At 38.5% G+C, this 27,866-nt stretch overlaps 1 protein-coding gene across 13 annotated transcripts in view; it reads right to left on the bottom strand.

The window, feature by feature from the left end:
* TNS3 (tensin 3) overlaps positions 1-27,866 on the bottom strand; it is a 304,187-nt gene that overhangs the window by 179,228 nt on the left and 97,093 nt on the right. For 8 of the 13 annotated variants that reach the window (XM_085302207.1, XM_085302203.1, XM_085302204.1 and 5 more), the window contains exons 2-3: positions 26,014-26,058; positions 9,957-10,068 (exon numbers count right to left, since the gene is read on the bottom strand). In XM_085302207.1, the coding sequence (XP_085158333.1) occupies positions 9,957-10,068; positions 26,014-26,058 (157 nt within the window). Of the gene's footprint in view, positions 1-9,956; positions 10,069-14,638; positions 14,844-26,013; positions 26,059-27,866 lie in introns of those variants that run through there. The other 5 variants (XM_085302209.1, XM_085302206.1, XM_085302219.1 and 2 more) reach the window with 2 other exon arrangements.

Genomic DNA, 27,866 nt, shown 5'->3' with positions numbered 1-27,866 from the left:
TACAGGAGTACGAAAGCCTAGACAGTTTGGTAACTAGGCTAGTGATACTACCACTGAGTAACATCTCCTTCTTGTAATAAAGGTTTTTGGGRAAAATTCCAAGTCTGTCATTGGTTCCATAGAAAGATCAGACCAAGATTTTCTGACAAATGCACAGTAAAGCCACTGTGACAGGGACCTCTCCAGGCTGAGCTTGGTTCAGAAAGGTATYTGTAACCAAAACGAGCTCTCTCAACAGCAAATCAAGACAGAATAGTCAACTGAGTAACTTAAGGATACTTTTATAAAACTGCATCAGTTGTTATTACTGAATATTTACCTATTAATTTAACAGAATTAACTTCCCATAAGTCCTATATATTATAAATTCCATGAATTATTATTCAAACAAATACATACCAATAAATACCAAATCAGCATCCTTTAGCTAGAAGATAGTGCCCAAGCATCTGTGTTCAATAACCTGACTGCAGCATACCCAGAGTTGTATACAACTATTGTGAAAGACACAGGCAAGCTTGCAGCACAGAATAAACATAGCAGTCGCCACAGTAAACCTATTCATTGCTTTAACTCACCCACTCTGTTAAATAATGAATCAGGTAACTATTCACCTTTCTTTTCTTGCCTTTTTAAAAGGCTGGAATTAACTACATGAACTAGCATCTTCAAATAACACTTAAGCTAACAGGATTTTTTTTTTTCAGTATCACAGAGACTCTGTTTAAGAGGAACAATTAACAGTTAATTTTTTTTTCTTTCTTCCTCCACAAAACTCTTCGAGACACTTGCATTTCAACAGAGAGAGAGAAAATAAGCACTAGGAACATCCCTATTTATAGCTTTCAAAAAGCTGCCCTGAATTTTCAGAACCACATCATATATTATTTGTCTACTGGAATATTCAAATATTTTTTCTGGTGTTAAGAGGGACTCAAAAGTTAACACGCCCCTTTTGTCAGTTCTCTACTTCTGGTAGAAAGGGATTTAATATACCTTCAGGATACAGAGCCCAATTCCAGTTCTTTTGAATTCAATGGGAATTTTGCTATGGCTTCACAACAAAGCCACATAAAGTCATCACAATAAYATTACTCATGCACATATGCTCATGCAGTGTGCTACAAATATGACAAGGGTATTTACTAAGCCTCCCAATGAATGCTAAAGCCTCCACTAATTTACCAAGACAGAAATGCTTTTTGGTGGTTTCCACTCTACCATAACCAAGAGACACAGGGATAATTAATTTTTGTGTCCTTTCTAAAAACAGACTAAAGGAAAATGGGAAAAGAGAACTGTACAGCCTGATTGGCATTTATTTTTTGAAGAGTTTTKGTAACATTGTGATGAGATGATTAGAAAACACTCCCACAACCACACACATGCACTCTTCTGCTGACATGTTCCTACCAGCTCTGCAGCAATACCACACAAGATAAAGATCCCAAATGAAAAATAAGCCCACAGAAATAATTAACTGCAGCATTAAAGTARGATGACATGTAGTTCTGTGTGGGGCAGAGATATCTTTGAGTCTAGAAAGGAGGGAGAGTCCCCTACCAAGAAACATTGGGCTTCAGCTGCAGAAGGAAGAGCTTCTATTTTTAAGAATTTATCAGAGTCATATGCCAAAGATGTCACAAGAATAACAGTCACATTAYGGAAGTAACATCTGCTAGGGCAGTTTGTGCCCCAAATACCCTTCTAGATTTACTTTTGGTTTTCATTTTCAGCCAAACATTGTCTCTTCATCTGATTAATGCTCACAGCATCCCCTTTAACATGGGCTGCATACATTATTTTTGAACATAAAAGCTAAAAGACTGGGAAATTAGTGCAACCTGCACTTTTTGTCTTGGGGTAGGTTTACTATCATAGACGAGTTTTCCTGAAGATGAAATATTCTACTTGTTCYTGCTGGCCATAGCACTACATCCTAAGAGAAAAATATGTTGGCACCACTACTGCAACAGTTTCTCTATTCTTTTCCTTTTTTCCCCACCTTCCTCATATTGTGTAGGAAGCATCTCGACCACCAACTTTCCTACTGATTTTGTTATGGAGTTTATATTCCAACTTCAATTAAGTAGCCTCCTGAAAATTCCTGTTTTGTTTTGGTTTTTATTCCCTATAGATGGTCTTACAATGGCAGAATATTAGCATAGTGAAAATATGTTTTCATACTGTATTAAAGAAAAAAAATCAATATACAGCAACATTTTTCATCTTTGTAAAATAAAGACTTGCAAGTCAGGTAGGAGTTGATTAAACGTTAAACCAGTTTGGAACTGGAGATTATTTTTAGACCTCTTCCCTCTGGCTGAACAACCATGTTGCAGYATTTCATCCAGAAGAGCATTTCAAACAGAATATGGCACACTGTAGTCAGCAACCCACACTCCGGAGGAAAACTAGCACAACTATCTGCATGTTTTTCTTCCAGTTGCAGACAGTGCAGGTACAGTCATCAGCAAAAAGATCTGGGAAACTAGTATGCCYATGATCTCAAAAACAGAACATTTGTAAGTTACGTTAAGAGCACAGATAATCTTCAAAATCTATGTTGTTAAAAACGAAGTTGTTCGTTATGTGGATAAGACCTAATGGGCCTGTATGTTTTTATTCACAGGTGGTCTTAAAATAGATATGAGAGAGCATGAGAGCAGGACATGCAAAGAGTGAGCGAGACAGAGAGACAACAAAGACCTTCATCAAGACAAGAAAACACCATAGGCTATGCAGAGGAAGTCAACACTGCAATTCAAGGACTTGTACCATCGTAGGCACTTATTTTTCAAGGGTAGTTTTTATCTCATTTATGGCAACAGATGGCAATTCTGTTTAAAATCAGCTAACAACATTCCCTTTTACCTATTTAGAGGGATCAGATCCTGAATGGATCTAAAGGGAGTTACACATGTTGTCCAGCTTATTTTCTTGAATCTTCACGTACCAGGACAAACTCTTCGACATTACTTGCTAAAGGCTTCTTCATTTGTCTCTATTTGAGCCTTATCTCCTCTAGGTTTCTCTCGGCTTCCTCCCCTTCCTTCCTCCCCTTTTTTCCTCCTTGCTTTGAAGCCCTTTAAAAGTGTAGGGTTTTTGCCAAATGCATTGACATTTACGCCGTAGCTTCTCTCCATATGTGGCATATCATGCTCATCCAGTGGTATTATACACTATACTGATGGTCACATTTCTTTTCAGATTTTGGTGTTGCAGCAGATACTCTATCTTCAGTACAAATTTACTCTTGGGAGTTTGGGGTTCCCCTCAGGCAGGTTAAGTTTCTAAACTTGCAGGTATAACAGATCACCTAGCAGTCATGGTGTTCCTGGAGAGCTAGAAAAAAAAAAAGTCACCTTTACTTCATTTCTTTAACTCATTAGCACTAATGAACAGAAGCTACAGCTTTTCAAAAACCCTAGCCATTTGAACTTTAGCTTTAAAATAAACTTTATAACCACAGACCAAATCCTGGGGTGACTAACTCAGTCCTTATCACTATGAGGTAAACAAACACAGAGCTTATGTTTTCACTACAGACAACTTTCTCAGACATAATGTAGTATCTGGGATGTCACTTGGCTTCTTGGCTTCTATGAATATTAAACATCCCACTGGAGGTTTTGTCTTTTTTTTTTTTTTTTTTTAATGTATGTTTATTTTTAAGCGAGTAGGAACTTACCTTAAAGGTTTATGCCAAAATTCTGCCCTCTAATTCCCACTGTGGTAACAACATGGCACCAATAGGATGTCAGTTTTACAGCTTGCCTTAACTCCAGAGAGGGCCAGCTTTCAGCAAGGATGCTAACAGGCCATTTGTGTAACATCCACTAATTACGATTTTTATTTTATCTCTGCATACTTTAGTGAGCCTTTACTCTTTCTTCCCTTTCATGTCTCCACTGCTGTTATGTGCAAAACTTGCGTGTTTCTGCATCTAAGCTCTGCATGGAGATACAAATGCTCAGCTTGTACCATTGTGTTAATTAAAGTACATTTTATTAACTCCGTGGAAGTTGCTGCTCACTGTGAGCACCTTTTGTCTGGTGAAGAGGGGCTAGGCTTTCCAGGCTTCGGGTGCCAGAGATGTGCTGTGGTTCCCATTCCTGCCCTGAGCCTTGACTCCTGTGCTGCGCAGCTCACCTTTCGGACAAGCTCTGCCTATTTCCAAAGCACCSCTAAAAACATTCCTCTGCCGCCACCAGGACACTTCACACAGCCTCACCTGACCATGTTCCCAGGTGTCAGTCATGAGCGAGGCTGACAGTCAGGTGAGGCTTTACAGAAGAGCCCAGTCCCTCTTACAACCTTGCACGGACATCCACGATCCCTTCCCCTTGCTGCTCACAACAGCAGCAAGCTGTTTGTCCGCTCTAGTGGCAACAGACCACACTCGTTGGTCCTGCAGGTCAACATCTGAGTATCTGGTTTTACATGAAGTTGCTCTGATGTGTTTGTTGTACCAGCAGATGTTGATGGTAACCAAAAACAAATGCCGGCAAAAATAAATTCTAGACCTCATTTTTGCACAACACCACATGTTTTAAATTTAGATCTAATTAGCAACCAACCAGTTAGGAAAATAAGCTTTTCTGGTTTGTTTTTTTTTCATATTTCTTAAACAAAGGCTCAAACACATATACAGGAGATACACCATTAGGAACCTCAAAATATTAACTGAATCAGTTAGCTTAAACCATCTTAAAATAGTCCTACTGAAATCAATGCAATTTGCTGTATCAACACTCAAGAGAACATTTAGGTGTACATACAAACTTCATGGGGGAAAGACCAAGTGATCTGTTGGAAAATTCTTTTAAGCTGATGTCAGTCTTTTTATCTCAAAGGATAAAAAAAGGATAATATTAGGATAACTATATGGGTATGTTTATTGCAAAAAMTACCAATATACATAGTGTATAATACAGTTACATGAAGCATCTTTTAAAACAGGAGCTTGTTTCACAAGCAGAGCTCCAAGGTACTAGGGTAACACAAATAAGCATCCCCATACACAAATACATTCCACATGCTCACCCATTTAGAGGCAACTGCAATGTCACTGACCCAGGCAGGACCCAAATTCCTTTTGTATTTCTAGCTTACTCTCAGAGTTTGCCTGCCAAAACTGTAGCTAACCATAGACATGCTTTGCACATTTTTAAGATACTAATATGTTGTTACTGAACTTAGCACTCATTGAAAGATAGAGTATTCAAAACCACTTGCTATTCAGATAAGATTACATATGTGTATATTTACATACACACACACAAAGAGCATGCACAAACAGGCCCCAGCAACAGCTTGTCATTTCCATACCAGTCTCAATATAACAACATATTTTGTCTTGCCAAAAGCAATGAGAAATGTTTGATGAAATACAGAGAACTCTTTGCAGCAGAGAACTCTGACTAACTGAAAATGAGATCCGAAGTGAATCACTAGCGTTGATCACACATACGATCACAGCCAACCAGGTGAATTTCAAAAGGAAAACATCAAACCTCTTTAAGAAGAAAAGGAGCTGCCACTGTCTTCAAATTTTGATCTAACATCTGTAGAGTGGCTAGGGGCTCTAGATAAACACAAAGATCATAATTTGATGAGAATACATACTTTCAAATACTACTGCATGCTACTTGCTCAAAGAATCACTCCAGAACTTACTGGAAGTGGGTCAACACTTGCATGTGGATGTATGTTAGCATAACTTACACAAGACAGAATTAATTATACAGATTATTTCTAATTAAAGAAGGAGAATGTTATTCTTCATTATATTCAGCTTGCAAACAGCACTATGCATTTCTCTATCTGCATATCGCTAATAACACAATGTAACTTAACTTCTTTTTGGCTAGCTTTGATACATGGTTCGAAACATCAGGNNATGTTTCCAAGCCATCAAGGAAAGAGCTTTCCAGAAACAAACAAAAAAAAAAGTAACTACAATTCTACAAGTACTCCTAAGATTTCTCCAAAACATATTCCGTAAACCAACACATTCACAGCTAGGTTACATTAACAAAAATATATTCACTCCATCCACAGTAATATTGAAGGCTTTAAGTTAGAAATCTGATTCATGGAATGCTTTGTATTTTAYGTGAAGTCTCGCTTGCAGCATTCAGACATATTCACTTAATCATGTCAGTGATGGGGGGGGGGGTTATTACCAGAAGTGTGTAAAGTGTTCCAATTCATTATCATTATTTCACCCATCCATGCTGTAGAACTAGGAAACATTACTGAAATACTTAGAAATACTCAAACATCGAAAACCTAGTCACAAGCTTTCGATTTGCCAGGAAAGTACTTCCAGAGACCAGAAAGATTCAGCATATCTAACAAGCTCTAATGTACTGCTCTATACTAACAGCTGTTTGGCTGATGTTTAGTCTACAACACAAAGCCAAAAGAAAAAATAATTTTAAAAAGCAGAGGGAAAAGGAAAATGTAATAGAAATTTACATGGAAAATACAGAAACTACAGAGTTAGGATACTTGCTGACAAAGAAAATAAAACACAATATTCAATAAATTGGAGTAGGCAGGAAAAAAAAATTGAAAGGCTTTTGTAACACCGTTAGTCAACTCTTTGGATAACTATGCAAATGTGTACAACTAAGATGCGTATCTGCTTTGCCCTGAATTCAATTGAAATGTACTGCAAGGAAGCATGAGAGCATCAAATCAGCTCAAAAGGCCATTCCTTTAGTAAGTCTGAGGTAGCACTCAGAAGATATGAGGAGTCATACGGTCCTCAGTTTTCTGCAGAACATGCAGATATTCTGACCGCAGAAATCAACAGCTGACTGCCATTTCTTCATAACGAAATGCTGTACCATTGCAGCTACAGCCTACCTACAACCAGTTCACCAGGCACCGAGGCACTCAGGCCCCCCCCCATCTCCTCAAATCCTCCTTGCCTTTCTGCTGCCGGTTTTGCAGAGCTCATTAAGGAAGCAATCACTGTAACTGCGTATTCGCTACSGAGGTGGACTGAAGTTTGTAAGGATAAAGTGACATCACCATTCAAGCGCCCCTTTGTCAGTCAATCACTCGTTTTTCAGAGAAAATATTTTCAGCGCTACATTCAGAGCGGGCTACTAGCGAAGGACATACATTTTGCAAGAGAAGGCTAAACACACACTCAGCCAATGAATGCCACATACTAATGAAAACTTACCTAACCATTACAACACCCAGTTACGACTTTTTTTTTTTCTTAAAACAAGCAGATGATTCATTGCTAGATAAACACTAAACATTACAGAGTGACCAATCTGGAGCCTTTCCCCCTGCCTGCTTTCTCTTGACACGTAGCTTTCTTTTAGCTGATAAGATATTATAGTCTGGAAGGAACCTACAGTCTGTACAAAGAGCTATTATTTTCTAAGGACAAACTGTTAAAAAGCAAGATTTTCTCATTAATACACAAAGGAATTTTATCTGTTTTTAACTAAAGCCTTTCTTCTCCCCCCAGTGCCAGCCTCAGAGAAAGACTTACTCTCTTTTATTCAGCAACTTCGGAAGAACTTACCAGAAGCAGCAGCACCAGAATTTGGCTCTGAAATAGTTGGTTTATTTTTCTTCATATTAATAGTATTTCACAGTACTGGAGATCATTTAAAGTACTGCAGGGCTGGCAGGGGAATAGACAACTTGTAGTTCTATCTTTTCCAAAACCTCTGTTTTATAAAGTCCATGTTGTAAGTTTTTTTTGTTACTCCCATCCCACAGGAAAGTATTAAATAATTAACTATCAAAATGTACCAGCAGCCCAGATGCCAGATGCCGTTCACATCAACAAATGGGGCTGCACAGTATTAGCATGAGGTTCCTCCTGAAATTCCTCCTGGAAACCTTAAGAAAATTATCTCAAACAGACAATACTTATTTATTTGAACCAAAACTATTCCACAGCAAGGCAAAAGGAAGACTTGCTCAAACTCATCAGGATCATGTGGTCTACCTACAAGAAATGCAGTAAAATCCTTAGCACCCAAAGAGGTAGAGTCACTTTGATGCAGCTTTTGTGCACATCCAGCTCTGAGCTGCAAGGACTTAAATACAAAGCAAACTGTCAAGACTTTCTAGTCCCACCTCCAAGGCCTGTTGCTTCAAAGTACTGCTTCTCTCCTTGTACACTGCTTTACATTGAATCTGACAGAGGGGATAACAATACTAACAATTTTGCCAAGTTGAAAACAAGTATATCCTACCAAGGTTGGGGCCAGCCTCCAGAAAAACTGATAGAAGAGATGTGTTAAAAGCTTTATTTTTATATATAATGTCTGTGTGTGTGTGTGTGTATATATATATAATGTATATATACACACACACATATGTGCATATAAAAATATATACACTTACATATATAAAAATATATACACACATATATACGTGTGTGTATGTATACATATATATGTGAGTGTGTGTGTATATATACATATACATACATATATACACACACATATATATACACATATATATATATGTAACTGTTACTCCAGAGATCATGACAGTAATGCTAAGTGAGGTATTTTACATTTAACTGGTCATCTGTAGAGTCTACAACTGASTTCAGCATCACACACACAAGAAAAAGGCCACTTTCTATCCATATCCCATTCTCTCATCACCCTCTCAAGTCTCTCAGAGGGATCCTAGGGTGTTTGAAAAAATATAGGAGTGAGKGAGGGAGGAGATGGGGAAAGAGATCTATTTAGAACTGGAAAACGATGCTAATATCTCAAAGTGAAAACTGCAGCTATGCTTCAGATGAACAGACAAAAGCATTCTCTTACTAGGAGGTAAACCATGCATGTGGCAAGCAGAGAGAGACTGATTTATTAACACAGAACAACAGGAGTTGATCATTAACCAGACTACATCAGTAAAGAGGATCAAAACCCCTGCTCCTAGAAAACCTGCAGAAAGGACCTACTGAGCTTCCCAAGATTTACTTCTGCCAAAGGTTCTTTCCACAGATATCCCATAGAGAAAGGCAACCGCATTCACTTCTGCACAGCCAGGTCCCACTCCCACAAAGGCTCCTGGGATCCAGAGAGATCTTGAGCCACTCACAAGAACATGGAGGTCTTCAAATCTCATGTCCTCCACCATAACTGTGCCCTTGGGATTCCACAGCCAAACGCCTCTATCACTGGCTTCCCTTAATCGGGCTCATTCTCAAAGCAAAAAAGCCCACAATGCAACCGAGTGCCCAACCCATTTCAGAGTGTATTACGACTTACGTGCCAAAGTATAGCATCACCTTTCTTTTTGCTCCTCCCCTCCACAATACAACATCTTATGCCCTGGTGAGATTGTGCGGATGTCAAGAGGGCATTACGCACAAGCGAGGGAAAACAGCGCTAAAGAGCGGGTAACAGTGCCAGAGGCAGCTGTGTCTGTCGTGTGTTCATCTAGGACAATCTCTTCAAGGCTCCTGTGAGTGATTAGCCTGAAGGACAGGACTGAAACCTGAGAACAAGATGCAACTGGAAAAAGTAAAATAAATAAATAAATGGCTGCTCTTCCAAATTTTAGTAAATTAACGCAGAGAAAGCCTTCATGCCTGAGCGAGTCAGGGTCACTTCCTTGTTTGGAGRTTGAATTCCAGCAGCAGCTTTCATCCACTGCGCACACAACACTCACTCACACATGTGCTCCTAGTGGCGCCTGCACAGACACTGTCTTATTCTGGAACCTGCCTGAAAAGCATAGTAGTTTAAGTACATCATTATATACGCCTAATAAAAATAAATAAATAAATAAAAGGCCTGAAATATTGTTCAAAGGAAAAAAATACGCTGAAGTAACATACACATTTAATCTAGGGAGAATTCCACAATCATGGATTTCTGGAAACTTAACACTAATAGAAAATTAGTTGTTYTAAATATCAGGAAAGTAAATGGAGCACATACGTTACTCACCTTTGCATGAAATGCCTTGGCCATCAATTACTTGCTTGCAGATTCCACAAATTTTGGATTTCTTAAAGGTCTTGTTTTTGAAGGTATGAGAACTCGAAGCTGCTTTTTCAGGCTGGAAGCAAGCGGAATAATATCAGAGTTTTCCTCAACTTTTGAGTACTACTTTTAAATTAAATATAACAGTGGTGTGTTAAGAGTAGTATAAAAGTAGTATGTCAATAAATAATGTTCTCTCTACCATTTGAGAATAAGAGTTTTCTACTCTCAAATGCAGGAAGCTAAAGGCTGAGAGGTACCTCTCACATATTAGGGTGCAGACCCTGCAAAACTTTATATATCATAACCTTAGAAGTCTCCATAATTTAATCTTCTAAGAGCAAATAAAGAATAATCTTCATGTTATAAACCATGTTAGAACAGTTTTCTAACCTAATGCCTTACCTACATACAAAAAAAATTGCACTGGCTCAGATTAAGTWGGTTTAAAAAAAACTGTATATATAGTGCTGTATCTACCATGCAAACAAATTCCATTCATCTTATGCAAATATAATTTGTAGGGTTTGTTTTTATTATTTAACAAATAAAACGTAAAGTGCCTATGCAAGCTAGGCTTCAGTACAGATTACCATTTTTTAAAATCATTTCTGCTTCTGTAAAGAAGCATAAGTACACAAGTTTAAAATAGTATTACCTGCATAGTATGTCACAGTAACTGACATATCATGTTATATTTTAACATATAAATGAAACCTCTAATCAGAGATAGAACAGCAAAAGTCAACACAACAGATGCTGTAGATTCTGTTATGTAGTGTTACCTAAGAAACATTAGGTAACACATTAGATCGGGCTACTGAAAGCTTCTTACTGAGAATTCTCTTGTTTTCCCCAGCAGGGTGTAACAACCTTTGGTTTCATTAGCTGACTTCTAGAAAGCAACATTAATTTTGAAGATGAAGGATAATCAATCTTCCTCTTTCCTTGTATTAACTAGGATTCTGGTTAACCAACAAAGTGATTACATGGAAAAGGGCAATAGTTCGTGGAATGGACATGCCCACTGAGGAAAGTGCACGAGCAGCAATATCACACTAATTATAGGACAGAACAAGTCCCCTCTCAAGGCATAATAGTTCCCTATTTAAAAATAAAAATACACTGCCCCAGACTATGAAAATCCCCAAATAATTCTTTGGGATTCTCATTTTCATTTCACATTTGAGCATTTACTGTCCTTAACCTTCAGCATACCATAAAAGGGCTTGCATCCAACACTGCAGCACTTCCACTAAGCTACCTTTTAGCACATGTATCCAGCAGCTGCAAGCTGTGCCCTCCCATGCAGCCAGGCCTGGTCACCGCATTGCTGAGCCTCCATCCATATGCCGGAAAAGAAAGTTTCCCAGTGTGATGCAATGCACAAGTCTATAGCAACGAGGTAACACGGGATTTCTTCATGGCTTAAAGCAGTTCACCACATGGCTCTAGGCAATGTGCTTACCATCTCYGGCCACATGCACACGACAGCTGCTAAGCAGGCACAGGAACAGCTRTAAGATTGATGCATCCCAGGACTCAGTCACCTTTCAATTAACACCTTCACAAGGGCCTACAGAAAGCTTCGAAGGGCCTGCAGGAGCTCACGTGGCAGCACGAGAACCCGGGCAGCCTTGGCGCTCAGAGCCACGGGTTCTGGAGAGGACCTTCGGCTACATCTCAGGCCAGGCTCATCACTACGTACAAACAATGAATCTCATCTTAAGACTAGTTTCAGGGAACACTGTCCTGGTATTAGCCTTGTTGTAAAGTCAGGATTAATTATTAATTATAAGATTTCCATAAACACCAGGCATTACTTAGCCTGAAGGAATTACTTGGAAATTACTTAAAAGGAGTAAAACTTAGGCTGGACTTTCAGAAAAGTTTTTCTATCAGTGAAATACACATTCAGCACAACTTATTGAGGAAAACAGTCAAAAAGTCCATGACCTTGAAAGGCTGAAACACTGGATGTAAAAATCTGACACACAAATTTACATTGTAATTACAATACCTTAATTAAACATTTGGATAACTAACTGTAGAAGCTGAAGTCACAAAATTTCCCTGGATCCCCAATTTCTAAACCTCTTGCTAGCATTTGTTTTGTGTGGCTTCACACTAAGTCAAAGTTGTGGTCACAATTGTGATTAATATTAGAAGTACACTATAAACAGAAAGAAGAGCTGTGCCCTGGCATTACGATAGAACATTTCTGATGACAAAAAGACCAGATTTGTTATTTTCAGAAAAGATCTCTCCTTTTCTCCCCATGAGAATACGGGGGATGTTTCTGAAAGGACTAAGAAGGTTAGGAGCAAAAGTGTCATTATATCCAGGTAACTCCACTAATCTGATTCAACGACATTTTGAACTTCATGGGTTTAGTCCTTGTACCCAAAGATCCGAAAATCCCCATCTCCACAGCCTCCTCTACGTAGAATTAATAACGTCATCAKGTCCACTGGTATTCAGAGTAGCTGCAACTTCTCTGCTTTGTAGATAAAAAACTGAATTCTTCATTTAGATTTTATCCACCCCCTCTTTCTGCCTACCTTTTATTCTGGGGTAAAGTTTACAGGCCACTTTTGTAGCACTCTCAGAAAAGGACAATTTTGCRGAGTTTGCGGTTTTAAAGAATTTCTGAGAAGTTGAGGTAAATTCAGGAAAGTTTATTCTGTATCACAGAATCATAGAATTGGTAAGGTTGGAAGGGACCTCTGGAGATCATCTAGTCCAGCCCCCAAACGAGTGGCCCATACGGGGATTAAACCCATGACCTTGGCATTATTAGCACCACACTCTAACCAACTGAGCTAAATAAAGATATCTAGACCCTTTCTCCTTATTTCCTGTATCTCAAGCGCTAACATTTATGTTGTTCCAAAGAAACATARCTATCCCAAGAATTCATTGTTTCAATATGTCTTAAGTTTAAATAGGTCTTCACTCATTAATTGATCAATCTATTTATTCCATTTGTAATGTAAAAGTCAAATAAAGTAATTTTCCTCTCAGACACTTTTGAAATGATCTGCATAACAGCTTTTGCACCTGAATTAAGAAGTGCACACTTTTCGCATTCCCTTAAGTACGCTCCACTATGGGTTCATCAAGGAATTCACTTAAACAATGCATTTAGGAGATGCAGTAGTAACAACCATCCATGCATAACCTCCTGTGAAACACGGAGGAGCCTAGATCGAGGTTTCTTTTTTGTCACCTGGTACAGCTTTAACTGTCCTCTCCTAAGAAAGATGCCAAGCAAAAGAAAGAGAAAACCACCATGCGATAGAGCAGCAATACTCCTACTTTCACGAGGCTCAAGGCTGGAATCTAAATTGCACGTAATTATTGGGGGTAAAAATTGGAAGAAAAGAGTGCAGAACCACAGGTTACAGACTATGAGTTTTTCGCCTAAGGAACAGGCTGTAATTATGGCTGGTCTCAATTGCTAGAATTATGAGACATCTCTTTTTCAAAARGCAAACTGTCTTTTGTTTACCACACAAGGAAACATTTTTTGGTCAGGTTCTGCTCTCTATAGCCCACAGAAAGCCAACAACAGCTGCAAGTTTATCCCAGACTCACATGAACATAACAGAGCATAACAGACTGTGTGAAGATTCAGATGGGTATCCTCATTTACAAGCAATTTCAAATACTCCTCATCATTGAGGAGTTTTACTATCTAGCAACACACTAATCATCAGGTAAAAATTCGTACCAGCTCTCTCACAGCAATGTAAGACTTTTGAGACACATTACATTTTAAGAAAAGAAAAACAGTTTAAGCAAAAGACATTCTCCAGATTTCAATTAAGCCAAAACTAACTTAAGCACTCAAGATGTGCAACTTGGTTTATGGTAGTACTGCTGGCTCAATTCCTCCCTGGCAATAGAGACTCAATACTGGATCATTACATCTATGGAAGAGGCATTCACAACTTTATTCCCAAATACCATAYGACATGGTAACAGTTAATTACTCGGTGAAGAACAGAACCAAGTAACTTTTGTTCATTTTAACTTCAACCATAAATTCCAATCATATAAAGTGCAGTACTGATAACGGTTCATTCTTTAAAAACGTAGTCAAAGTGCTTAGATATTTTCAAAAATTAAATAAATATTGTAAAACAAAACCTGTTCAAATAGTCACTAAGAAAAGCATAGAAATACAGTCACATGCACACATGCTCAACACAAAACAAAAACTTAGCTGATCATWTACTGCTTCCACCAGATCGTTTTTCCTCCAAAGCTACCCAGGCAGCGAGTGCACTGTATTTATGAGGAAATATACTCTTAAGTCTAAAGAAAATCAGACTTTTAAATTAAATTGCTAATTCCAGAAAAAAAATAAAAAAGGCAAAAACTATTCAATAATTATTTCCCTATCTCCAAAACTTGTAACAATCCATATGACACATTCCAGCTTTAAGAAAATTACTGACATGTGTGTAAAGCCCCACAAGCTTTCTCCACATCAGATTCTACTCCTGCTGAATTTTATGCGGCCTTTAAAGACCCTCTTTGCAAAGCAGCAAAATCATAAAAACAAAGATATTTTTTGTTCACTTCCTGCCCACAGTCATGCTAATGTGATCCTTGCCCTCTCTTCTCTCTAAATAACTTACCAACCAATCCTGCAATTTCCTGGGATTCTGCTCACGCATTCTTCTACTCTCCAAGGTAGCTTTAAATCCACAAGCTGATATAAGGATTATTATTATTTTAAATACAAGGGGGTCTGGTAGCAGTGCATTAGCAGAAAGGGTGTTTCAAGTTGTTGCTCTCTCGTGACTATGAGGCACATATACCACATACACACATGGGGCTGTTGTGGCAGCAACCCTTCAGGTAGAGGCAACTTTAAAAAGCAGTAATTAAAGCTCTAGAAGCACAAACCCCCTTTCAAGGGCTCTGTTTTTCCCCTCTCCGTTCCCCCCGCCTTTTATGGGCTAAGGAAATGCCCTACTTTGACCTCTTCCTATGGGATCTCCAAAAGAAAGTTCAATTAAGGGATAGCTGAAAGAGGTCTTTATGAAGAGGCTGATCCTCAGTTACAAAACCTTTGTAAAACCAAGCCGTATATCTATTCCTGTAAAATAGCTTCAAAAATAAATCATATAACTAAGAAAAAAAAAAACAAACAGCTAGCTGAGGGAAATGCCTGAGAACTTGTCTCCTGCAGCCTTTTCTGTTACAAATTACTCGTTATTACTTGTGTCACCTTTTCACTTCCTCTCCTCCTATCTCTTATATAAATTCTATGCAGTAAAAATCCCATATGGTTACTAGGCAGTTACTTAGAGCTCCTGTGGAGAAATCAAAGAAGAAAATCCCATTAAGTTACTTGCAGCTTCCCTGAACAGTCATTCCCTATGTAGGTATTGATGAGACAGGAAATTACATGGCAAAGTCAGTGTAACAGTTGATATTATTGATACCTGAAAATAGTTTAGATTTTTTTTTCCTTACAGTAAATAGCATTTGGAGACAAAAAAAAAAAAAAAAAAAAAAAAAAAAAAAAAAAAAAAAAAAAAAAAAAACACAAAAACCAACCCCCCCCCCCACTTTTCTACTCCTAAAGCAGCATTCCATGTTCACTGCAGCTTTCACTACAGAAAACTATTTAATGGTGCATACTGTGTATATAGGCCAAGTAACAGCATATGACCTATCTACTGCCTAAAATGGCTTTTAGAACAGCTAGTCTGACCAGAACTTTTTGGTAACTATAGGAAGTGACTATATCAAAAGTTCTACCCACGAAAAAAAAAAAAAAAAAAAAGAGAGGGAGAATTTTCCAAAAGTAGTGAACAGTAACACATGAGGTCTTCTGCAGCTCTTTCATATGAGAGTGATTTCTTGGGAGACATATTATTGCTCAGACAGTGGGCACAACATTAGAGTCAGATGACATTAACTGAACACAATACCGTACACTAAGTACATACACAAGTACTATCAGTGAATACATAAATTTTTGCAGAGTCCACGCTATATGACAAGAATACGGGACGATGGCAGACAGCAACAAACAACAAAGGATTTTTACACAGACGGAAACAAGGCATTCAGAAACGTCTTATGTGCAACAACCCAATGTGGGTTGTTTCACCCACATTAAGCAGTTACTCCTATAGTGACCAATGTAACATACATACACACGCACACACTAGTTAAACATATATAAATGTCTAGTTATACTATTATCACTACCATTTACCATTATCAACTACTTTCAGAAGGATTGCAAAGATGAAACATTTGTTCAATATCCTGTTTACACCCCATTCAAGGCATTTTACAGAAAGACAGATAAGTAGCCCAAGTCAGAGAAAAGTGATGTAAGATGACACAGTCTTAGCTGGCAGTATCCCACCTAGTATGTTCCATTCCTGCCTCCATAATGAGGCCTGCGACTCAAAGGAGGACACATGGACACATTATGTGAGGGGACTCCAAAGGGGACTGTCCATCTCTGTAAACCAGCTGTTTACATAGATTCAAAGTAAGCAGGCAGGGATGTGCAAAGCAACTTCAAGGGTTACACAGCACATCAACAGTCAACTTCAGAAAATACAGCTTTAAAGATAAGGTGTGCTTTACTAGGTCAGCCTAATGGTCCATCTCACCCAGCACTTCATCACTATGTCAAAAAGAAACACTCTTTAAGGAGAGCAAGCTACCCCTGACACTTTGTTGTCCATCCCCTTCACATTCTCCCTGCCACATGAGGGACATTGAAAGGTACATGCCTGCCCAGTCCCCTTTATGTCTGCTYAATGGACCCGTTTTCCAAAACTTTTGTCAAATCCCTTTTGAACCCGCTGGCACTTTCTGTCCCCACAACCTCATGTGGCAGCAAGTGCCAGAAGGTCACTACCTTCTTCTGCCCATTTTAAAGCAAACTCTTACTAGCTTCAATAAGCAACCTGTAGTTTTAGCCCTGTGGGATCTGATGAGCTGTTTTGCATTCAACTTAGACATCATTTTTATGGTTTTGTAAACCTCTATCACATTCCTCCTACATCTTCTGCTTTCCAAATTGCAAAGTCCCAGTCTTTTCAGTCTCTTACCAAAAGAACAGCTGTACCATCCCCTTGGACCATTTCAGTTAATTTTTTCTGTACATCCTCTCATTCTATTGTGTCCTTTTTTACATGCAGGGATGAGAACTGTACACAATACTGGAGATGGGGGCACACCAAGATGTTATTTAGTGCAAAATGATGCCCTCTGTCTTGTTCTCAGGGCTTTTCTAACAATTTGCTGACAGTTAACTCAGTAGTGATATTATGATTAAATCTTCTTAGGTAGTGTAAAAATTAAGTCCTTTCTCTCATAAGTTTATTCAAAATACCTTCCAGGTAAGGGCTCAAATGTTCCTGGGAGGCATATATGTAGATCCACTTTGTGGTTTGCAAGTTCAAAGGAATAAAAACCTAATCTTTCATGATGTGTGAACAAGATTGCTTTGACATGCAGATCACTGTTTTCAGTTGTAATTTTCAAAATCCAGGTAGGTCCAAACCAAAGCTCACCGTGGACCTGGTTTTGTATAATTATCACTGAAAAGGGTTGGTTTAAACACATATATGCAATCTTTCAAAGTTTCAAGTGAGTTGTTAAAAAAAAAATAGATTTGCTCCACAGTCTGCTTCAATTCCAGCTGCCAGAAAAAACACACGGGTCATTAGCTTAAAAAAAAATAAAAAATAAAAAAAATTAAAAAAATTTAAAAAATAAAAAAGTACTGGCTCTCACACTTGGAGCCTCTCACCTTAACCTTTTACTTCAGAGTTGTAAGTGAGAGCTAAGAGCCAGGCAAACAGAAGGCTGTGCAAGATGTAAGAAGCAGCAGCAGCACAAAACTAGCCTGACACAGGATTCTGGACTAGAGGACCAATACCAATAGGGATCCTAGCAAAGGGAGTACTGGTGTAGCAGTAGCTTTGCTGCTCTAGTGAGACAGGTCATATGCCACATACATTTAAGTATTATTCTTTCACATCACATCCATTTACATTTTTCATTTGCAGACAGCTCATGTTTATTAAATACCCTGGTAACAAGAACAGGATTGATACCACAAGACAGCTGTCGTCTTCATTCCTGCTACCCCTTCCTTGTCCACCTCCCTTGCAGAGGACCCTTCATCTCGGTATCAGCTATACATGCTCTTTTCAAAACTTACACAGTCTTAAGACAAAGCTGCATCAGCTTTCTTTGAAAGATGCTTTTCACTGGAAGAAGAGGTAACACTAGAGAGTAAAATGCTTTGAAAAAAAGTCAGATCATCAGTTAAATCTCTTTCCCCCTGCTCGGCAGCTCAAATTTTACACACAATATCCAAGAACTTTTTCACGTTTTGTGGTTTCCCAGACAGTTAAGTCCTTCCACTTATGAACTGGCTGAGATTTGAACCCAGATGCCAGTCAGGCCAAGTCTGCCTGGAGGTGGGCTAAAGAAAGGCAGCACCCCAAGGAGTCCAAACACACGCCCACCAGCAGCCCTCAACACCCTTCGGTAGGGTCTGAGCAGAGCAGCACGGCTGCTGGAGATGGGCAAGAAAGCAGTCTTTCTCCTGCCAAATCCTCCCTGCTCTCCTTGACCCAAATCCCCTCAGGAATCAGCCTCCTGTGGAGAGCTGGAGCTCATTCTCTTACCTCCCCACAAACAGAGGGGCCTGCAGTCATACTTTGCTCTCAATGTAAACCACTGCTAGCTCTCACATTTCATTTTTACCACTTTTTACATTTTTGTTTCTACACCTTCATTTCTCCAGTGCACATGAATCTGTGATTGGAAAAGTAGAGAAGAAAAAGATGGAAAGCCCGTTAAACCAATCATTACTACAGACACTGGAAACTCTCTTTTTCATCCTCATCTCATTGGCAAACCAACACGTTGTTCTATGTGGGAAAATACTGTACAAAAGAAAYGCCTGAAAGGACTGTGTGCATCATGAAAGCTCAGTGTTTGTCAATGGCCTTTTTTTGTTAAATGAACAGGCCTTGACATCTCTGAGGCTGCAACACTGAATATGTGGGATTTGCAATCTTCGTATGATGAAAGGGGAGACACAGACAAACAGACTAGAGACACCGCTGAAGACTAGACTTCACATCTTCAAACAGGGACAAAAGGCTACATCYGAATACACCTGGTTCACCTTTAGGCCACCAAAAAAAATGTTGAAGGATATTAAAGAAGTAAAAATGTACAGACATCAGGAATCCACCCTTGAAATGTTGCCAGTTAAAACTGTTTATTTTTTAAAAATATTCTTTACCTAGAATCCCTAACCAAATTTCTTGCCACTGTTGCTGAACTCTTGCAGCTACATAAAACTCACCAGTGCACAAAATACACATGTCCACGCAGATTCTCTCCCTCTGTCTTGATAAATCCTCAGTGAACAAGTTTGCAAAAGCAGCAAATGCACTGAGACCACACAGCAGCCTAACATCCTAACCTTCCCGCGATGTGACGCAGTTAGTCACAAGGGTGAACAGCAAAGAGCTACTGAGAGCTATCACATATGGTAAATCATTTTCGGTGCGATAAGGAAGAAAAAAAACAAGGGGATAAAAAAAAAAAAAAAAAAAAAAAAAAAAAAAAAAAAGGAATTTACCCAAATCTGCAGAGCAAACAGAGAAACAGAGAGCGGAAGAGGTCAGTGAGAAAGAGAAGGCAGGCTGGCACAGCGATAGACAGCAGCAGCTGTGTGCCAAGGCAATGAACAGGAAGAACAGCTGAGCGGGATGGGGATGCACATCAGTAATCTACTGCTGAGAAGCGGGAGGAATATTATTAACAGTAATGCAGTGAATAATCTTTGCAATTTCACACAGGTAAAGCTTATTGTAGAACTTAAGCTTTCCATTTTACTCACACACACCTGCTCGATGCAGGATGCTCACACACTCAATTTGGTACCTGCAGTTTGTGCAGGTACACAGATACCCCGTATGAACGGGCTGCCAGCACTGTTACCTTTCAGGTATATCACTTATCCTCCTTCTCCAAAAGAAAAAAAGTGTAAAGTGTCCAGGCTAAGGAAAAGAAAAAAAAAGAAAAAAGAAAAAAAAAGAAAAAAAACCAGACAAGCAAGCTTACAGTTTGCACATTTTATATGAGTGCATACTGAAAGTTCATAAATCATGTAAGTATCAGTCATCAGTCAGTATCTGCCCTCCTAATACTTTTCCTATCTTAAAAAAAAATCACCTYAAATTGTTGTTCAGTGGCCATTATGGCCAGTTATTTTAATGACAGAGGTGAACTAATAGTGGTGGAGCAAAGCAATACTTAGTGCTTGAAGGTGGTCTCTTAAAACCCAAGAACACTTAATGCAGGTGGTTTCTGGTATAAGCATCAAATCTGTGCCACGGGCCAGGAAATCCAAACCCGTACTGGCTCTCTAAGCCAGATCCCAAGTCCCGGCCCTTTCCTGTCCAAGTACTGGAGCAGCAGAGAGGAAAGGGAATCCTTCCCACCCCCTGACRAACCAGCAACTGGTCCTAGGCCAGTGCCTCCCACCACCACAGCCCAGTGGATTTTAACAAGGAGAAAGAGATAAAGGTGATACAGCAGTGGATGAGAAATTATCCTCTCCCCCTGAAACACAGTAGGGACTGGCTTATTCCTTTGAGGAACCACAGGTACCCGTTGTGAGTTAGGCTACTTTGATGCCCTGACAAACCTTTTCAGGATCAGCAGCAAGATGTGCTGGTGCCCTAAACACCAAAATGAAAACCTGCAATCTATATCCAGACCGTGAAAACAGCTTGCACTATCTCACCAGGGTTCCAGACAAACACCTGATTTCCAACACTTTGTTCATGCCACAATATTGCAATAGGACTGCTTACTGGGGTAGGATAAGCACCTGGCTGGTACAGTATCTGAAGATTGACAGAGAAAAGCACAGAAACCCTAAGCACCCAGCCCTAGCCAAGCAGCTGCAACCTGGTTCACACTTGGAAAACATGAGATTCACATCATCGTGAATTGTATTCAAGCTCCCAACGCTCAAGACCCATTACTTAGTTGTCAGTCAGATTCTGGATTTAAAAATCCTAGTAATTCACTGTCATGCAGATATTTAAGACTACTAGCACGTAGACTTGTCTCTGAATACATAAACTGCCTTCCACATTAGATCTGTCTTATACAATCTTTTTCTATTAATTCAATAAATAAGTTTATCAGTGCAAAGAAAAAGACAAAATGTTCATATGTAACATGAAAAGTCTTGGAGCTCCTCCAGTTAAGAGATATAGCCAAAAACATACTACACTGAAATGCCAAGTTCGAAGTTGACCAGATAACCCTGAAGTCATAGGGCATCTCTTTGGGGACTTTATTTTTCTTCTTACATGACCTTTGATTCTGCAAATCTGCTGAAACATTTCAGAAATATTCATATCAAAGTGTTCTAAATGCATTTTTTCTAAAGWAAAAGGTCTGTTTTGATCAGCTTATTATAGCACTTTACTTCGGGGGATTTCAAAGTTAATCTTTCAAAAAGGCTGTTCAGTAATAACATCAAAATCTAGTGGGTCAAAGACAATATTTTTACTATGTTCTTCACAGATTTCTRGAAGTTATTTATATTTAAAAAAGAAAACTTTTTACATGGCAGAAAACAGAGTTTTATTACACAAAGAGCAGACAACTAGGTTCTTAATAAACAGATCGCTTCTGTATTTGCAGATATAAAAATGGCCTGGATTCAACTCCCTGTCCCTTCTTAGGGCCTTCATTTTGCATTTTGCCAGCCAAGAAAAGCAAAGACATCAATTAATTGCTGCACACAGAAAAATAAGACCTAAAATAGGATGATCTCAATGACAGAAATGAACTGTTGTGTTCTTCAGTGAAATAAAAGGACACACTCCACATTTAGCATTTCTGACTTGTCTAGTACAAACTCAAGGGAGTAAGATTAATTAGTTCTAGGTARCTTTAGTTAAACTTGTAATCCCATAACTATTATGATCTACATTAATGATAGTAGCTCATACATAAAACAGCACTAAAAACATGAGCATGACGGGAATTATGTTCTTAACTATGCCTCATTTTATAAAGTTAGCTTACTTTATATAGTTAGGATCCCTCCAATCAATAATCTAAAACTTTTTAATATAACAACTTTAAATAGGCATATTTTCCGGATGTCATTAAAATTGAAGAACAAAAACTCCCTTTTACAAGGTTTTGTTTTTTCACAACTAAATGAGTGGGGGAGAAAACTGAATGTTGGACATAAAAATATCTATTGTACACTTCTTAGTCTAGCTTCATTTCTTTCACTGAATCCAGTTTCACTTCTYTGGCATTATTTTATTGAGTTTCCATCATCCTTCCTATCCATAATAAACCATTTTCAGGAAACTGCATCAAACTAATATTGCAAAGGCTTCTACACAAAATTCGTTACAAGATAATCTATGCACCATTCCAAAATCAGAAATGCTTACTCAAAAATCCTTTTCCAGGATGTAATTACATTACTTTCATTAGACAGTAGACTACTTATGATAAGCAATTCATTTTGTATTTTGCCTGGTGTTCCTGTGTGGTCTTGTCAAACAAATCCACAGGAACAGGTTGATGAAAAACACTACTTGCAACTGCAGATTTTGCGTATCTTCTATTTATTCTCTTCTGATATTATGAGATAAGCTGTACCCACCACTTCGAACAAACATCTCACCAAATGTTTATCAAATGATAACAGTATACTAAAGCAGAAAGTCTTCATCTGTACATATTTATATTCCCCTGTCGTTATTAACCAGAGATGATATTGTACAGAGTCAATTCCCACCTAAGCGCTAACAGGTAAATAAAAGACAACGCAATGGAAAGCAAAGACTGCACAGGCTAGTAATGGGTAGGCTTGTATTTTTACTGAAAAATGTGGATATAAAAAAAATAAATACAGCCAACAATAACRAAGCTTTTGATTCAAAATATTAGTCACACCACAACACTTCTATGATGCTCAACCTGAAAAAAAAATAAATAAAAAAGCGCTAAGGGGAGATCAAAGTAAGCCTGACGGCAACAAACAGCAAACTAAGGCTCCTGTTCAGATCCYCATGTTGCTTTCATCTCTCTCACTGACCAGGTCTAACATTCTTCCTGCTTTGGTACCGGAGTACCACTACRTAGTAGTGCTCCACTACTATGGAGTATCAGCAGCTAGGCGCTGCCAGGAGCATCACAGCAGATCGGCCACACACAAGATTCAGTAATAGCTTGCCATACAGAAAAGGAGGAAGTAGCTGGCTATGCAGTATTTAACTTTTGCATTATTTGAGGGAGGATCTCACAGTAAATGGGATGCATTAGATGATGTTCATATGTGATTTGATGTTTGGCCTGCAGCTCTAAGAATTGTAGATAAATTCAACAGCAAAGAACACGAGGTACAGTAAATAATGTCTGTAGCAAGTTAATCATCATAATTATATCTGCTTCTGCTGAATTGCAGACTCTCATGCTCAGAAGCTTTGAATTAAGTTACCCTTACTCCACTTCATTATCTGTACCATTTTCAAAGTCATTCTAATCACATAGATGGGATAAGGCCCTTCTTTCTCTGTCCCAATGCTCTCCACCCTTCTGACTAGCTACTCCCAGACATTAACCTCTAATAAGAAGAGGAATAGGAAAATAGCTGTCTTGACAAATGACATCAAATCCAGTCACTGACTAGCAGACAGTGCTGCTAACTGGGAGCTGCATGTTCCCACCCAGTCAGGAAAGATTTGTTTCCACTATAACCTCAACGCCTTCTCTGTCATGTGAGCGAACCAGCACAATGTAAAATTGCTTAAGCATGAAGACTGCGCTCAACTAAAAGGTCTAAGGCCCTTGTGGAAATGGGAACCAAATACAATAGGCATTTATAAAGTTATTATACCACGCCTGCTCTGTAGCTGATTAACTTGCTCACTCACTCAAGGACAAATAGTTAAACTATTATGTTGAGAAAAACGATTACATAAAATGCAGTTGTTACCTAACTCAACAGACCTGCTCCCTTCTTGTAGCTCAAAATAGCTACTCACTTTTGATTTCAAAAAAACTATCCTAGTTATTTCCCTGCTACTAAACCTAGGATCACTTATCACAGTGAGTAAGTAAAACTCCCCATAATATATGCTGAACTTGGCTGTAATGGTTCCCCTCTTTAAAGGGCCAAAGAATCCACTCGAACACTAGATTCGTCCCTCTAACTAGCAGGAGGTTCCACAAACCATTACTTCTCTTCCTCATCAAATACACTCCAATCTGAACAGCATCACTCTGATAGAGTGTCTCAGCTCTGATTCTCTTCTCTTGAACCATGGTCAACCCCCCAGATTACCTGATAATTAAGTCTCTTCAAAGAAAAAAAAAAAGAAAAAGAAAATAAAAATTCTCCAAAGGTACTSTCATATTAGTATGCTGGAAAATCTTTCTCTGTTCACCCTCTTCTTTCAGAAGAATGTCAATTTGATTTAAAAACTCAAAATTCTCCAACTATTGTATTTTAATTTTTTTGGGGGGGGTTGCACTTTTGGAAGGTTTATTTAAGTTTTCACAGTTGTCACTGCTCCCTCTGCATCACAGAAAAAGGATAAGATTCCTAAAACAGATTCTTCAAATAAAACAATTTCTAGATGACAGCAATTTACAAAAATAACAATCCCGTGATGTAGCTGCAAAACTTGAAATAATCTCGTAAGAATTTGCAGCAAAATACATCATCCAGGATTAGCAAGTGCCCATTTCAAAGGCTCATACTAGTTTTGAAGACCCAATTGCTCTGACATATTCTTTGTTGTTACAGAGTGCGTCACACTCATATCAGTCCATACTGCAGTTGAAAGCAAAATGAACATTTTAAACGTTTCACTGTCTGGACTTCTCCATCTGCAGATCTGCTAAATAGGCAGACCTACTAATTGATTTTTTTAAATAAAAGTTGTAAAGAGAAAAAAAGATACGAAAAAATTTAAATGGCATAAATTAACGCAGAAGAGGTCATCTTTCAAAAGCAAGCTACCAAGTCTTGGTCTAGCCAAAAGTATTAGTCAGCAAGCATTCATGACTTAAAATAGTTTGCTCAAAATGCTAGAGTGATCAGAAGCTTTCTTCCTACAGGATCTTTGATCTGGTAAACTGGGCTTCTTTACAAGCAGCAAGCCATTTAACAAAACCAAGCAGCTAAGGGTAATCAATGCTACCACAACACTGTACATATAACGTGCCTGTCAGTATACAGTTACCTATTTTACATTGGCTTTTTCATACTATATGGCCTTCTCCRTACAATTCAGTTTAAGTTGAAAAAAATTTTACAATTTTCAGGGTTTTTTTGTCTAGCCTGACATTGTACATCAAAGTAGTGCTCTCCCTCTCCTTTAGAGCACACGTACAATTTCCAAGCTAGAATCAAGTCTTCCACAGAAATGCAAAACCGTACTGATCAAACCACAAACACAACATAAAATGTTCTCCAGATTTGGGGTGTTTCTAGGGGGATGGGGGATAGGTGTGTGTACGCACACGCCTGTGTATACACACAGATATATTTATAAAAGATTAATACGTATATATATTCATAGATACAGATAGGTGCTGGTCACATTTCTGTTATATATATATATATATGTTAGCTTCATCAGAACCCTGCTCTACTTTTTCTTTCCTCCCAGTTTGCTAACATTCCTTCAGCAAAAATTTATAATCCCTCAATTTTGCCATCCAAACAAACCTGATGCCTCCAGGCATAGAGCCTAGTGCCTGTATGCTGCTTTTATTGGTTCATTTTCATTACACACATGGGTTTAAGGTAGTAAAATAGTTTATAGCATGCAACTCACAGCAGCAGAGAAACCACAAGGAATTCACAGATGTGATTACCTTCTTCTAAGTTAAAAGCATTACTTCAGAAAGATCAGCATACAAAATAGCTTGATTTGCTGAGGAATGAACATACCTTGGTTTGTCCACGAGCCAATCCTCCAGACGAACTGTTGTCAGCCTGGTTTAAACAAATGATTGCTTTAATTAGTGAAATATTACTAACTGACAGGGCAAATTCCAAAAATACTTCACTACAATTAGAAATTTTTAGCCTTTTTTTCTCCATTAAAATAATTTTTAAATCATATTTAACCCCTACATGGCCACATGGGTGTGCTCTAAGTACGCCCATTTCTCCTTTGTCCTTCAAAAAGACAGTAAGCAATAAAAATGTCTCTCAAAGCATCAGAAAAAGCTTTCTGATCTAGTATCAGAAAATCAAGGCAGCGCTTCAGGCCTGTTCTGGTTCAGATCCTGCTGGGACTAAAGTTGTTCCAATTTGGTCCTGCATCCAGTTCAACACCGACTCAAACAATAGTTTCTTTTTTCGGAAGTTGGGGAGGGGGGTTATGAAGAAAAGCAAAATACCAATCAACTGTTCAAAACAACTAGTTTTCAGTTCAGGTTAAGTTCAACTCCCAGCTTATAACTATAGTTTTCACCTTTCCTTAGCTGTGATTAATTTATCACCTTTTCACTCTCTAGAAACTCTAGTTATCCTTTGACCACCTTTGACTGAAAAACAGGAGGTTTATTTAGCAACCCAAGAGACAAAAGTTTGCCACATGTCCAGGAGATCCCAACCTGCCCCATGCAGCCCCTCATTAGTCACATACACTGCACAGCCACCAGCAGCCTGTGTTTATGCATGACAGGAACATGAACTCTGGAAATAAAAATCATCTCTGCCATAATTTACTACTGACAAAACAGGTAAGTACATCAACTCCAGGGCAGATCCTTCTAAACAAACAAATGTTGTCATTTTGCAAGCAAATAGAGGATGAAGCTTCATACTTTTCCTTAGAACGGAAAAAGTGACTAAATCTTTAAAAGCCAAACCAAGCCCTGGACACAGTAATCTGAACTACTGTATCCTGTATGCTCAGGTTTAGTGCTCAAGTTACAAGTATGACAAATGAATCTTTTCCATGCAAAAGATGCACAGGTACACAAGATACTAATTTTATAAGGTCTGTACAACATACACAGATGCCACTTTTTGTTCTTATTGTTTGCATATGTTGCATGTCTAGGCAAATGCCTTCCTACTAAATTAAGTGTTTTGTCATAATGATATTTGCAGAAAATTTAGGAGTTTTCATTACTCTGCCTCTTTATCAGCACTTGGCTGTGTTTAACCGTATATGATAACAGAAGAGCCCTCTGTGAAAAGGAGAGGGCTGCTTTGACGTTTCARTTTAAACAGGAAATTTCACCAGCCTCCTTTCACTGAGCTCAGGATTTGATTCTTGGAACTCTGTCCCAGCAATCCAGTTCCAAGCAAGAAAGATGCCTTACGAAGTCAGCTAAGTGAAATTTTTGTTAGAAAATTCTAACAAATACAGAGAAACTACCTATAATTTAGGCTTACACTTACAGTTGTCTAACTCATGTCGTTATTTATAGAAGCCATAACTTCCAATTTTTACAGCCAGTACGAATTTGTGTAGCTTATAACCTACAGCACTGTTTACTTACATCATGACCTATGCTATGACTTTTGTTTTACTGTTCACCTGTTTCAATCTAGAAGTGCATACTTCCACAGAAGTAATAACTCTCATTCTCCAAAGACAATGACACATATATACTAAGTTCCAGTATCTGCCTCAGTTCTTAAAAAATTCACTTTTGCAGATATGACACAGTGAAAGGTTCTCTCTCTCTCTAATTTCCCTTCATCGACGCAATTTGCCTTAGCCACCAGCTTCTCTTGTTGGAGAAATTGGAGAAACATTTGTTAAAAAAGCAATTCAAGTATTA

The sequence above is a fragment of the Rhea americana genome, unplaced genomic scaffold (genome assembly GCF_003343005.1).
Source record: "Rhea americana isolate MKP2758 unplaced genomic scaffold, rheAme1 scaffold_189, whole genome shotgun sequence".
NCBI lineage: Eukaryota > Metazoa > Chordata > Aves > Rheiformes > Rheidae > Rhea > Rhea americana.
The sequence above is the reverse complement of the archived record's forward strand: the minus strand, read 5'-3'. Positions and strand labels throughout refer to the sequence as shown.